This window comes from Schistocerca americana, chromosome 8 (assembly GCF_021461395.2).
Source record: "Schistocerca americana isolate TAMUIC-IGC-003095 chromosome 8, iqSchAmer2.1, whole genome shotgun sequence".
NCBI classification, from domain to species: domain Eukaryota; kingdom Metazoa; phylum Arthropoda; class Insecta; order Orthoptera; family Acrididae; genus Schistocerca; species Schistocerca americana.
The window spans coordinates 114264730-114277210 of record NC_060126.1 but is presented as its reverse complement, the minus strand read 5'-3'; the positions used below and the strand labels follow the sequence as shown (position 1 = coordinate 114277210).

The window sequence follows — 12481 nt, the reverse complement described above, 5'->3', positions numbered from 1 at the left end:
CATTACTTTTCATTCAACCCTTGTACAACATTGTCAGATTCGGTAACAATACTCAGCCCATATCCTGTTTGATATGTAAGTGACCATTACTCATGCAAGACCTGCTTTCCCTCACAAGTTTTCTTTGAGATTACTGACATGATTACTGAGCAGCTCCTGTTAAAAAAAAAGAAAAGAAAAACTATTATGCTGAGTCTTCCATCAGACATGGAACAGTGTCATCTACATTGTGCTTGAATTAAAAACTTAAGTGGGAGATAGCTGTCAGCGTGACACTGATTGCGTAGATGTCAATGGAGTTTTGAATTTGGTATTTTGGTCAGTGTTGCTTAATTTTGTACGCCATGTGTCAGCTGGTAACTGCTAGTGCCCTGCTCATGAAAGGCAAGTATTTTGAACTTGTCACATATAATCAAGCTTCAACTTTATCAGAATAGCTTTGTAATATTTGTCTGAGCTTTCATTGTCACACTTTGAAAACTGCATAAACATCATTATTTGTTAAGATTCTTCACTGGAATATAACTGTAAATTCATCTTTTCTGTACATGAATTACATCTATGTGTAGGAAAGTCACCTTTTAACTTGTGTTCATGTCTGTTTTCAAGGGTGATCTCAAAACAACTGGCAGTATGCGCTACAAGCTGTACACGGAGTGGGCTTCCGTCTCCAAGTGCTTCCACTACCAGCCACTGGATTACATCAAGGAATATTTTGGTGTCAAAATTGCCTTGTATTTTGCGTGGTTGGGCTTCTATACACACATGCTGTTACCTGCCTCTGTTGTTGGAATAATCTGTTTCATATACAGCTGTGTTACGCTTTATGACAATCAACCAAGGTATGTCCATCATTTAAATTTACCAAAATTTGAAGTAAAATTTTAACAGAGAGATATAACAATAACATAATATTTGCAGAGCATTAGCTATGAGAGTTTTGAAAGTCCACTTTGTGTAGTATTATACATATTAGAATGCTAGTACAACTCATGCCAAGTGCAAATCATTTGGTCACTAATTCATTGTGCTGTAAATGACTTCTGCTGTATTGCAACAGTTGACATAATTACTTGAAAATAACAAACAAAACCACTGTATGGTAATGGTAGCCACTTCGGACTTATCTTTAATTTAGTAAAACTTATTCTGTCCCATACTTTTAGAAAAAGTTTGTGTACTTCTTTTTACGAAACGTTATGTTGCTGCTGCTGCTTCTGCTGCCTCTGTTGTCATTGTCATCTTCAGTCCAAATACTGGTTTGTTGTAGCTCTCTGCACCACTCTTCCCTGTGTGAACTGCATCATCTCGGAATAAGTTTTGCAATGTACATGCACTTCTGTATGCTTCCTGTGGTCAATTCTTGACCTCACTCTATGATTTTCAATCCCCTTCACCTCCCTGCCGCAATTACCAAACTGACTATTCGTTGATGTCTCAGGATGTGTCCCATCAACCCGATCCCTTTGTTTAGTTACGTTGTGCCATAAATTTTTGCTTTGCTCAGTTTGACTCAGTACCTCCTCATTAGTTATTCAATCTACCCATATGATCCCTATCATTCTTCTCTGTTGCCACATTTCAAAACCTTATTGCTCAAATTTCACTTCCACACTAGGAAGGCTGCATTCAAGGAAAATTCTTGCAAAAAGGACTTGATAATGCTTATATTTATACTCAGTGTTCATGCTGCTGCTAATGTGCATTTTATGTGCTCTTTACTTCTTGCATCATCAGGTATTCGCTACTAAAATACTAAAACTCAACTGTTACTTTCTGTGACTCCTTTCCCAATCTAACTCAGCATAACCAGATTTAATTTCACACATTCCATTACTCTTGTTTTATTTTTGTTGATGTTCAGCTGATAACCACTTTTCAAGACACTGTCCATTTCATTTAACTGATGTTCCAAGTTCTTTGCCTAGTGTAACAGAATTACACCATCTTAAGCAAACTTTAAAGTTTATATTTGTTCTCCCTGAACTTTTAATTCCCTTCCAAATTTCTCTTTGTTTTCCTTTACTGCTTTTTAAGATTGGCAATAGCCTACAACCCTGTCTTACTCTGTTACAAATTACAGTTACTTTTTATGCAATTTGGGTTATGGAGAAATTGTAGATAACTTTTAACTTCTTGTTATTATCTCTGTGACCTTCAGAATATCAAACATTGTATTCCTGTTAACATTGTCAAAAACTTTCTCTAAATTTAGTAATTATGTAAGCATAAGTTGGTCTTTCTTCAGTATATCTTCTCAAGTAAGTCATCAGGTCAGCATTGCTTCACATATTCATCCATTTCTCCAGAACCCACACTGATCTTCCTTGAGGTCAGCTTGTCTCTGCCTTCCCATTCTGTTGTGTATAATTTTTTTCAGTATTTTGCAGCCATGACTTTGTAAACTAATAATTCGGTAATAACAATACAGAAAGCATAGACTACTGCTTGGCACATAGAGTAGGTGTTGAATTGTAGACAGCCACATGAAAAAGACTGCTAAAATATTTAAGCTTTTATACAAAGTCCATCTACTGAAGTAGAAAACACACACAAGTACACTGAGGCAGTGGCCATGTGGTACAGACTAGGAGAAAAGTAGAAGAGCTGCAAGAATGTTAGTGATACTCTCCTAAAAAAACAGAAAGAAACACAGCCAGCAAGTCCAGCCGTTCGTGACCAAGTAAAACGGACAATATTCCAAATCTTATTTTCTGGACATGTTTATAGCAGCACTTTTTTTTGACAAGAACTCTGTACTGTCAGGGGTTTTACGGTTCTTTCAGGAGTATGTGCATGGCGAGCATGGGGCCCCAAGCTATTCCAGCACCTACTTCCTTTCCATTGCTGCAGTCTTTCATCTCTATATGTCCTTCTTTCTCATTCTCTGTTTCTCATGGTGGCAGCCTTTAATGTGGACCTGGCTATTGTCTAGGTTCTGCATTCCATTCTCAGAATATTCATTCATTCATTCATTCGTCATCTTCAGGCTGAAGTAATTTTTGGTCCCTTTCTGGGTTTGATCTTCATTTACCCTTTTATTTTCTGTAAGGTGGACTGACTGGGGAAGAACACCCTAAATAGTGCCTACTGAATACGGTGTTAAAGATTACCTGCATACAATACCTGCATAGTCTTTTACATGGGCTTCGGAGCCAACTCGGTAGCCAATCCAATATGGTGCTGTCATTATATACCCTGTCAGTTAAGCCCCCTGACAATTCAAGGGTCACATTGCTGATGCCTAAGCTGCTAGCTCCCTGCATATGCCAAGTAGTGCCTGTCTTCCTGGGACATCAGGTTTCCCGGCAACAGTCATCATGCCAGATGGCCTTTGCTGTGGCTTGCTGGTGCCTGTGAGGAGAGCCCTTGATGATTAGAGTAAGTGGTATCAGGGTAGACATTTTGCATATGAAACACATTAAATTACACCAAAAAATGCCCGCTCTGATCCAATTGGCTCAGAAGAGAGGTATAGAAATTTCAATGTGGGCAATTATCATCCACTCCATGGGAAGAGGGACAGCCAGACATTTGAGAGAAAAACAATTTATCCACTACTTAGTCCATATACAAACTGATAGGGCAGCTTTTACTGCAATAAGCCCTTCTTTTTTTTGTTGTAAATATTGAAGATAACTTCGGAGATGTTGAGTCATTCAGAAAAATGTGTAATGGATTGTTGTTGATTAAAGCCTCCTTTTCTGAGCAATCTACAGCTCTTCGGGCATGTGAATGCCTGGGTGTCATGGGTGGTATTGCCCCAAACAAAACTCCTAATATGGTCCAAGAAATCATCTTCAACTGAGACCTTATGTTCACTTGTTGAGCTAATCCTGAGTGGCAAGGCATTCACTTTGTCTGAAGTGTCCAAAAAGGTCCCAAGGATAATCAAATGGATACAGGTAACTTTATCTTAGCATTTGAAGGCAGTGTCGTTATGGAAAAAGTCATTGTATGCAACATGAAACCTTAGGTCTCGCCACCAGTGAGGTGCTTCCCATCTTTACACTTTGGTTATACTCCATCCAACTGCACAGCAGGCTGTGGACAATCACTCCATGGAGGTAGCCCCTGTGAACAACCACTTTCAGTGTGTCAACTGCACAGAACACTATCCTCCACATTCACCGGTTTGCCCTGTTTTCAAGAAAGAAAAGAAAATACAGGAATATAAATCTACTGACCACCTATCATGTACTGGGGTGTGCAAAAAATATGAGTGCCTATATCCTCTTGATACGATAACCAATTATGCAAAAATCACATCCATCACTCCTACTATCCCTATTTTTTCCAGACCAATTCTCCCACCACCCTCCTCTCTCTCCTGTGGTTTCCACAGCATCAACTTTGGGAACTGTTTCCTGCTCATGGCTGGAGAAGTAGCTTTCACCTCTGGCGTTTAACAGGGACTAGGCCCCTCTTCCTAAAAACCAACAATCAGAGGCCCGGCACCCATCAGTAACTAAAGGAACTGTGACCTGTGGGTCCCAGGGCTGCTCACTCTTCATCTGTCTCCACATTCAATGCAAATAGTCCATCTCTAGAGCCCAAACCGCCAAAGCCTGCAGAAGAAGAGGAAGAGGAGGAGGAGGAGAATCAGAACCAGGACCAGAACACGGGTACTCCAGTGATCCTGGAGCATGACTGGTCTCTTGGCTCCTTCACAACTAACCTAGACACCCATAATGTAATTATTCAGTGGAACTGGAAGGGATATTACCGTCACTTGCTGGAACTACAACAACAACTTAGTTTCTCCTTTTCTGCAATTAGCATTGCTCTATAACATTCACACTTTACTGATGACTAGGTACAGGAAAAAGTCATTTCATTTTATGGTAGTTATTGGTGTTGGTTTTCTTCCGGTGTCATTTTCTTAATGCATGTTTTAAAAATTTCTTCTTTATTTTTGTCTTATTTATTTGTTTTCAGTGCTATGTTATAAATGAAAATATACGTCTCAGTTAAATTATATTTGTTAGACATTAAACATCAAACATATTTCAGTTTTTGAACAGAAAGAAGAATTTTGTTTATAGTTGTTGTTTTGGCTTATTTAATTGTAATTCAGTATGTTGTTGAGAATGAATCTCTCCATTATATTGTATTTATTAGACATTAAAAAAATGCTTAAGTGCATACCAAGGATAGTTTTTCATATGAAATCATTGTCATTGGTTGTAATTTCTCTTATGAGAGATTGTGCTGCTGGTGTGTTAGCACTTCATTATATAGTGAAAATAACTGCTCCAAGTCTACGTTTGAACATGTAACCGTCAGTGCAACTGCAGCAAGTTGTTGCTTGTCAAGTTTTGTTGCCTGCAGGCATTTGACTATGTCCACAGTTCTTGCTGAAAGCTGCTGTTCAGTTAAATTCTGAATAGATTTGTATCCCTTCAGAATATCTGTGCTGCTATGAGTTGCCATGCCAGGTACAAACGAGACACTTTGCCATGTCAGCATTAACAGAGTTTGTGATTACTGTCCTATGGTTGAAACACAATCCTTGGACTGAGAATAGAGACTTATATGGATCTGTAGCCATGAGCATTGCCATTGTTGTTTGGAGATGCAGTCTGATGCGTTTAAGCGTTTCTCCTATCTCTGCCGGAAGAGAATGCCTCTTTACTGTATTCACAAGCTTGCTGGTTTCGCACCAAAAATTCCATCTGCCATAGTAACAAAGCCATTGTTCAGCTTCTTTAACTTTAAGTATAATTTATTTGAGGTAGGATGGTTTATAGACTCTAAGAAGACACTGATGTTCATCAAATCATTTGTGCATGCTACTTAATGAACAGTTCCTCCAGAAGAATTGAACTTACATCGCTAGACAGTGGATTAATGTAATCAATGCTTGCAGTAGATAATACCTGTGTATCATTGCTACAGAAGAATTCCACCATCTCTTCAAAATATTGTGCTGCATAACTGGCTATGGAAAGCCAAGAGCTCCTATGTGTCAACACCAGAAGAGGAAATGACTTCAGATCCCTCTTCTCCTCCTTTAAAGACTATAGATATAAATGTTTTCGCCTCCTGGTATTCAGAACAGTGCTCTTTAAGTTGGTTGTAGCTGAGTTCAGTTTCAAACGTTCCTTGGAAAAAACGTTTGCGACCAGATTCAGCATGTGTGCTCAACACTGAACATGGCTGAAATGGTCTCCTATGACTGTTCTCAATGAATTGGCACACTTATTCGTATACCTAGCACTGTTGATTACAATTACATTATCATACTGAATCACTAAAAAACAAATTTGAAGTGAAAGTGTGTGAATTGCATGATTTTGAGTTAGTTATGTTTGTGTATCATTTTATACTGAAATAATCATCATCTTCATAAATATTTAGCTCTAGTTTTTTTAAAAAAGTAATCTGCATTTTTGTATAAATAACTCACTAACTGAATATACATTCATGTTCCAAGATTCAGCATGACAAATTTTAAGTGAATAATTACTTGAATTATGTTATATGTGTTAGGTATTGATAAATTTCGGTGCCTTTCTGGAAGAACAAAAGTAAAATGTTAAGAAAAAAATGAAGATGATATTACATGAATGAAAATGCTTTGTAAATCTACTTTTTACCAGAACTATGTAAAGCACAAAAGAAAATATATAAATTAACTGGTCACAAATGTATATAAAGGATTACAAATGTTAAATGTCCATATGTACAGTATATACAGTTCAGAGAGAAATTCAGAAGATGACGGTTTTTGCTTGGCTTGACATTTATACACATACCCAGGAACATCCCATATGACAGTCCAGCGGTAATCTGCTAAAATAGTAAGCTCCTCTTTCTGGCATACCTCTTTTCAAATGTGTCTGCAGCTCGTGGTCTCGCGGTCGCGTTCTCGCTTCCCGAGCACGGGGTCCTGGGTTCAGCTCCCGGCGGTGGCTGGGATTTTCACCTGCCTCAAGATGAGTGAGTGTGTTGTCTTCATCATTTCATCATCACTCATAAAAATGGCATGACTGGACTGAGCAAAGGTTGGGAATTTGTGTGGGTGCTGATAACCGCACAGTTGAGTGCCCCACAAACCAAACATCATCATCATCATCATCATCATCTTCTTCTTCTTCTTCTTTTCAAATATGGCAAAATCTAGATGAAATCACTCTCCATGTTCATCACTTACTGCACCACAATCTTTGGGGAAGAAGTCAAGATGACTATGTAAGAAATGCATTTTCAGTGACATGCTGCAACCAAGTTTTTCATAAGATGACAACATGTTATCTACAATCTCCTTGTAATTTATTGCTCATTTGTTCCCTAAGAACTGTAAACAGACTGTCTTAAAACATTCCCATGCATGCTTCTCATCAGCTTGTATGATTGCATCAAAAGTATGGTCTCCAAAAAGCACTCGAATCTGTGGGCCTACAAAGATGCCCTCCTTTACTTTGTCATCACTTAAGGGAATTTTTGCCTTAAGTAATTAAATGCTTCACCATCTTTGTTCATTCCCTTAACAAAGTTTTTCATGAGACTCAACTTGATATGCAAGGGCGGGAGAAGAATCTTTTAAGGGTCTACTAGAGGTTCACTCGTAATGTTCTTTATACCTGGTTGAAGAGATTTCCTGGTGTGCCATTCATGTTTACTGTAATGAGATGGAGGATACTCTAACTGCATACCTAGTAGCAGTGCAACCACTTCCAAGTCACCACAAATCTGCCATTGAGAGTCATTATTCTTGATGGCTTCTAGTAAAATTTTCATATTTTGGTATGACTCTTTCATATTTTGAGATCCTTCATTAGACCATTTATGTCCACACATGCTACAAGAGTATTTTGCATGTTAAAAAAAGGAGTGAATTGCTGCTCTCTTCTGCGGTAGAATGAAACATTTACATCACTTTCCAGAAAATTGCACTACTGCAACCTTGAGGCTAAAATCATAGCCTTAGCTATAGAGAGCTCCAAATCTCTAATGAGATCACTTAACTCATTTGGAGACAATTTTTGTGGATCATCAGTTGATGATATATTTGGAAGAAACTCTGGATCTTGTGATTTACATGGTTCAGGACATTCAGGCTCCCTATGAGAAGTAATCTCGTACTCTGTCAGTGTTTCAGGTATTGGCAATCCTTCCCCGTGTAGAACTGGACGTATGGCAGATGGAATGCTAGGATAGATCACTGTCTGCTTCTTCTTCTTCTTCTTAGATATTCCCTTCTTGATAGGAGGAACCATACAAAAGTAGCAGTCACTCACATGGTTAGTTGGCTCACGCCAGATCATGGGCATTGCAAAGGGCATTGAACGTCCTTTCCCATGCATCCAGCTCCTGAGGTTGCTGGCACAAGTATTCCAGATCACATGTGTAGCCCAGGATTTATCTTGATCACCTATTTTGCACCCAAAATAACAGCTTTTTTAATCAATGGAGTTATTTGCTTTTTTGTGAAGCAAATTTCACTTCTTGACACACATAGCAAAATTTGTCAGCACTATTAACACAAACTCTTAACATTTTTGTTCACTTCAGAAGCAGTCAACTTGAACAACTGGTAGTTAATCTGGAAACAAATATGCAAAAATTATTACATACGTTAATAAATTCACTGAAAATGAAGAGGAGGGAGACAAAAAAAAATCACTAAAATTGGTATCAAAATGTTTATATCCAAAATATTGCACACAAGTAAGGCCACAGACAATAATGTAATCCATTGTTGATAGTTATTTTGACTTTGATGAACCATTATAATATTTGATTTTAAACTTAACATAAAAATCTGTGTATAATTATCTCACTGTAATAAAACAGTGTAAAATGAAAACTAGAGCTAATTTTGAATTGTCTTTGTGATATTCATGATCAGCACATTAGAATTGATAGGAATTGGCTATTTTCATTTGATTTACATTTCATTGTTGCATAGTGCTATTATAGTCTTGCAGAACACCCAACATTGCATGAGCACACTGAGTAGAGTTTGCTGTGCCAATAACTTGCACTCTCCAACAAAAAGTTTTTGTTCACTCAAGCCTCAGCCATTTTTATTATCACAGCAGTAACACAATGACCTCTTCTGTCAGTGGTCTCGTCTGCTAAGACTACAACAGCCTTCTGCCAGCTAGTTCCTGAATCACCTCATTCTTTTGTTTTTTTTTCCTGAAGGTACAACAGTTTCCCTCATTGTCTTGATGCATTGAATGTCACCAGCACCTTAAACAAAAGTAACCCTGCTGTTAACATTCAGTTTAAAAACAATCTAAATCAGTGCAAACAAAATTTATTGCTTCATTAAATGTACGGTTGCAAGCTGAAAACTACAATTTGATTTTCATGCTTTTTAGTATTGGTAACCACTGCTTGCCTTTGAGAAATTCATTCATCCACTGCCAAAAATCTTTATTTTCCAGTTTGTAAAGAGGAATGTTCACTTTCAAAAAAGTTTTGGCAGTCCTTTGAGCCAGATATTTGCAGTCGTTTTTCTTTTTCTTGGAAACTTGAAACCTGCCGCTGATCAAAGCTTGCCGCTTTATTTGCAAATTGGAATTCTTGGCTTTATTTCCTTTGTGCTTCTCATTGTGCACGTGTTTCAGTACAGTATCTTTTCTGTCCAAACATATCCTACTGTTGCAGTATTTACAGAATACTGTATATTTATCAGGAACATACAGATTATCAGCTTCAAACTCCAGTGCTATTTCATTGGCAGTAACTGCATGCTTTGGCATTTTTTACAATTACAGAACTGCTTCTGTGAATGAGATCCAGGTAAACAGCAAGCACAACATAACATGGACAGTACTGCACTCTTTGGACAGAGATGTGAAACAACAACCACTCTGCACAGCCCAAGATCTTGCAGCAAGACAAATTTTGACTTGATAAATACAACTGTAAATAATTATCTTTTGACACAGAAAATCTTCAAACTACTTTCGATGGCAATATTCATTGTCAGTGAGTGGATTCCCTTCAGAAAATCTTCAAACTACTTTCAATGGCAATATTCATTGTCAGTGAGTGGATTCCCTTTCAGATGCATTGGAAGCAATTGTGGTGCAGGAGCAAATGATCTCAACGCTCACCACTTGCAACATTTACAACATGTACTTACCTCAAGGCAGGACAGGTACTTACACTGAGTTACCACCTTATTCCAACAACTTTCATCCCCTTTTCTCCTACTTGAGGATTTTAATACGAACACCTCCCCTCTCCCTCCTCCTGTGGGGATGTACCACTTCATCTGGTAGGGGCCATCTACTTAAGCAGCTTTTTATCAACCAATGATGGTACTCCTACCCACTTCAGTGCCACCCATGGCACCTTTACAGCTGTAAATCTAACATTCTCTTCCCCCGTCTCACGACTTTGCTACTTCGGTCACTTCGTAGTGGCCTTTGTGACAGTGATCACTTTCCGCTGATGTTATCACTTCCTTGTTACTGATCCTGTCGCCTTCATGCTGCTGCCAGGTGGTCAGACTACTACTGCTGTGTTGCACTCCTCATTCCATTCCTCCTGGAAGGAACTCACTGTTGTATGGCCCCTCCACATTGATCATACCAGACTGACCCACAGTTTTATTTTAAGTAACAAGCCACAGTTGTGGAGCCGTACTGACAATTACTCATCTCCTGGAGTAATGCTCCCTCCTTCTGGTCCTCCTTGCCAAGCCTGGCCGCCTGAGTTCCTTCCCTTTAATGTTGGTGGGCGACTCATAGACAATTGAACTGATTCTTCGCTTCCTCTGTGACAGTGGTTTTTATTCTCAAGTATAATGTTTTAATTGGAGGAGGAAGGGGGTGATGGTTGCATCTCTTGCCACATGCTGGGCCAGGGGGACCCCTAACTCCTCCTCATTTGCTTGCTGCCTGTGCCATTCGTCCTTTCTCCTGCTATAATTTCTTTTAGGAGGACTGCCTTTTGTTCTGCCGCATCTTGTTTACCATTTTAGAAGCAGCACTTTGTTGATTAGTAGATCTATCCTCCTCTTTATGCTTTGCCTGTGATGGATTGGGAGCGGTACAGATTTTCATGCAAGGGTCCTGGCTGATGCCCGAGTGTGGACTTAATTATTTCATCTCAATTTATTGTTGACTTTCCAGCTGATTTCCATTACATTTTTAGCCGTTCTGCTTTTACTGTTCCGGGTCACTTGAATAGAAGACATTCTTTGCTGTATACCTCTCTTCGCCCTTACTCAGGTTGATGAGGGCAAATGCTGGAGAGATTTCTCGCTTCATTACTCTAACCAATGTACCAATCCAATTCGTATACCTCAACTTCCCCGTAAATCATTTTTCAGTTCTGGCATTAGTATTGCCTACAGTACCTCACTTTTACCACTCCTACGTTGTTTTCTCATCAAAGTACATTACTGGTTCTGTCATATATATGGACGAGTGAACCCTTGACTGAGGGACTGATGACCTCACTGTTTAGTCCCTCATTCCAATCAACGAGCCAACCTAATAGAAGGTGTATGAAGAATAAAATCTCGAGGGATGCATGTTGACTTACAACTGAAGTAGACTGAGAGTATTACTGCCTACAGGAAGTGATTAGCTTCAGCATTCTGTGCACTTAGAGTAATGAATTCAGTCTCCAGCAGCTTAAGTGTGTATTTCATATATTTTAATTCTATAATTGGTTACAGCATAACATTGTGTGGAACAAATGATCAGAATGTACAGTTTTTGAGCTACAAAAAAGAGCTGTGTGAATTATAACAAAACATGGCAAGAGAACTTGCTGTACTAAGTTGTTTAAATCTATGGGAATCTTGACTGTTCCATGTGAACACATCTTGCAAACAGTGACCCACATAAAGAAAGGCATCAAATGTCACTCTTTGAACAGGTCTCTACATGAACATGGAACTAAAATCAGCCACCACTCACATGAAATACAAGCCTTCAGGAATACTAGAAAAATTATGTTAGAAAAGTTATTTTATACTTCCAAGGATAATCTCATGATATACATAGTAAAATATGATGTACAATCATGTAACATAGAAAGTCAAGCTATATATCTTCGTATGTATCTGTATTTCCACGTATTTAAGTATTTATGTGTCTAAGGTGTGAAACGTAGTCAACCCATGATCATTGCACAATGAAGCTAAACGTTGCAAGTTGTGTTGGCAACGCCAATTGTGGATTATATCAGCATTTCCACTCTCGCGTCTCCCCTCTGTTCAATGGCCTAAATATTCCTTTAACTCTGCCGCCTCATAGGGTGCAAACCGCCTTTCTTTCCTGTTACTTATAACTCGTTCAGTCACATTAAATGTCAGTAGGAAGAAAATGGGATGAGTAGTATACTCAGGTAAATCTTACTAAGAAGAAGCATAACATCAGGGAATTCTTAGCATTGATCTTATGGGTTTTTCACCGGGGCTATGTATTTGTGACATAGAATTGTGAAAGACATGTAGTCTGAGAACATAAAATCGTAGTTCAACTGCAAATGCTCATTTCATCTCTTC

The 12481-nt window shown here is 38.6% G+C and overlaps 1 protein-coding gene across 2 annotated transcripts in view; it reads left to right on the top strand.

Moving 5' to 3' along the window:
• Positions 1-12481, top strand: part of LOC124544745 (anoctamin-1-like) — a 154703-nt gene that overhangs the window by 66004 nt on the left and 76218 nt on the right. For both annotated transcript variants that reach the window (XM_047123406.1, XM_047123405.1), the window contains one exon: positions 610-842. In XM_047123406.1, the coding sequence (XP_046979362.1) occupies positions 610-842 (233 nt within the window). The remainder of the gene's footprint in view (positions 1-609; positions 843-12481) is intronic.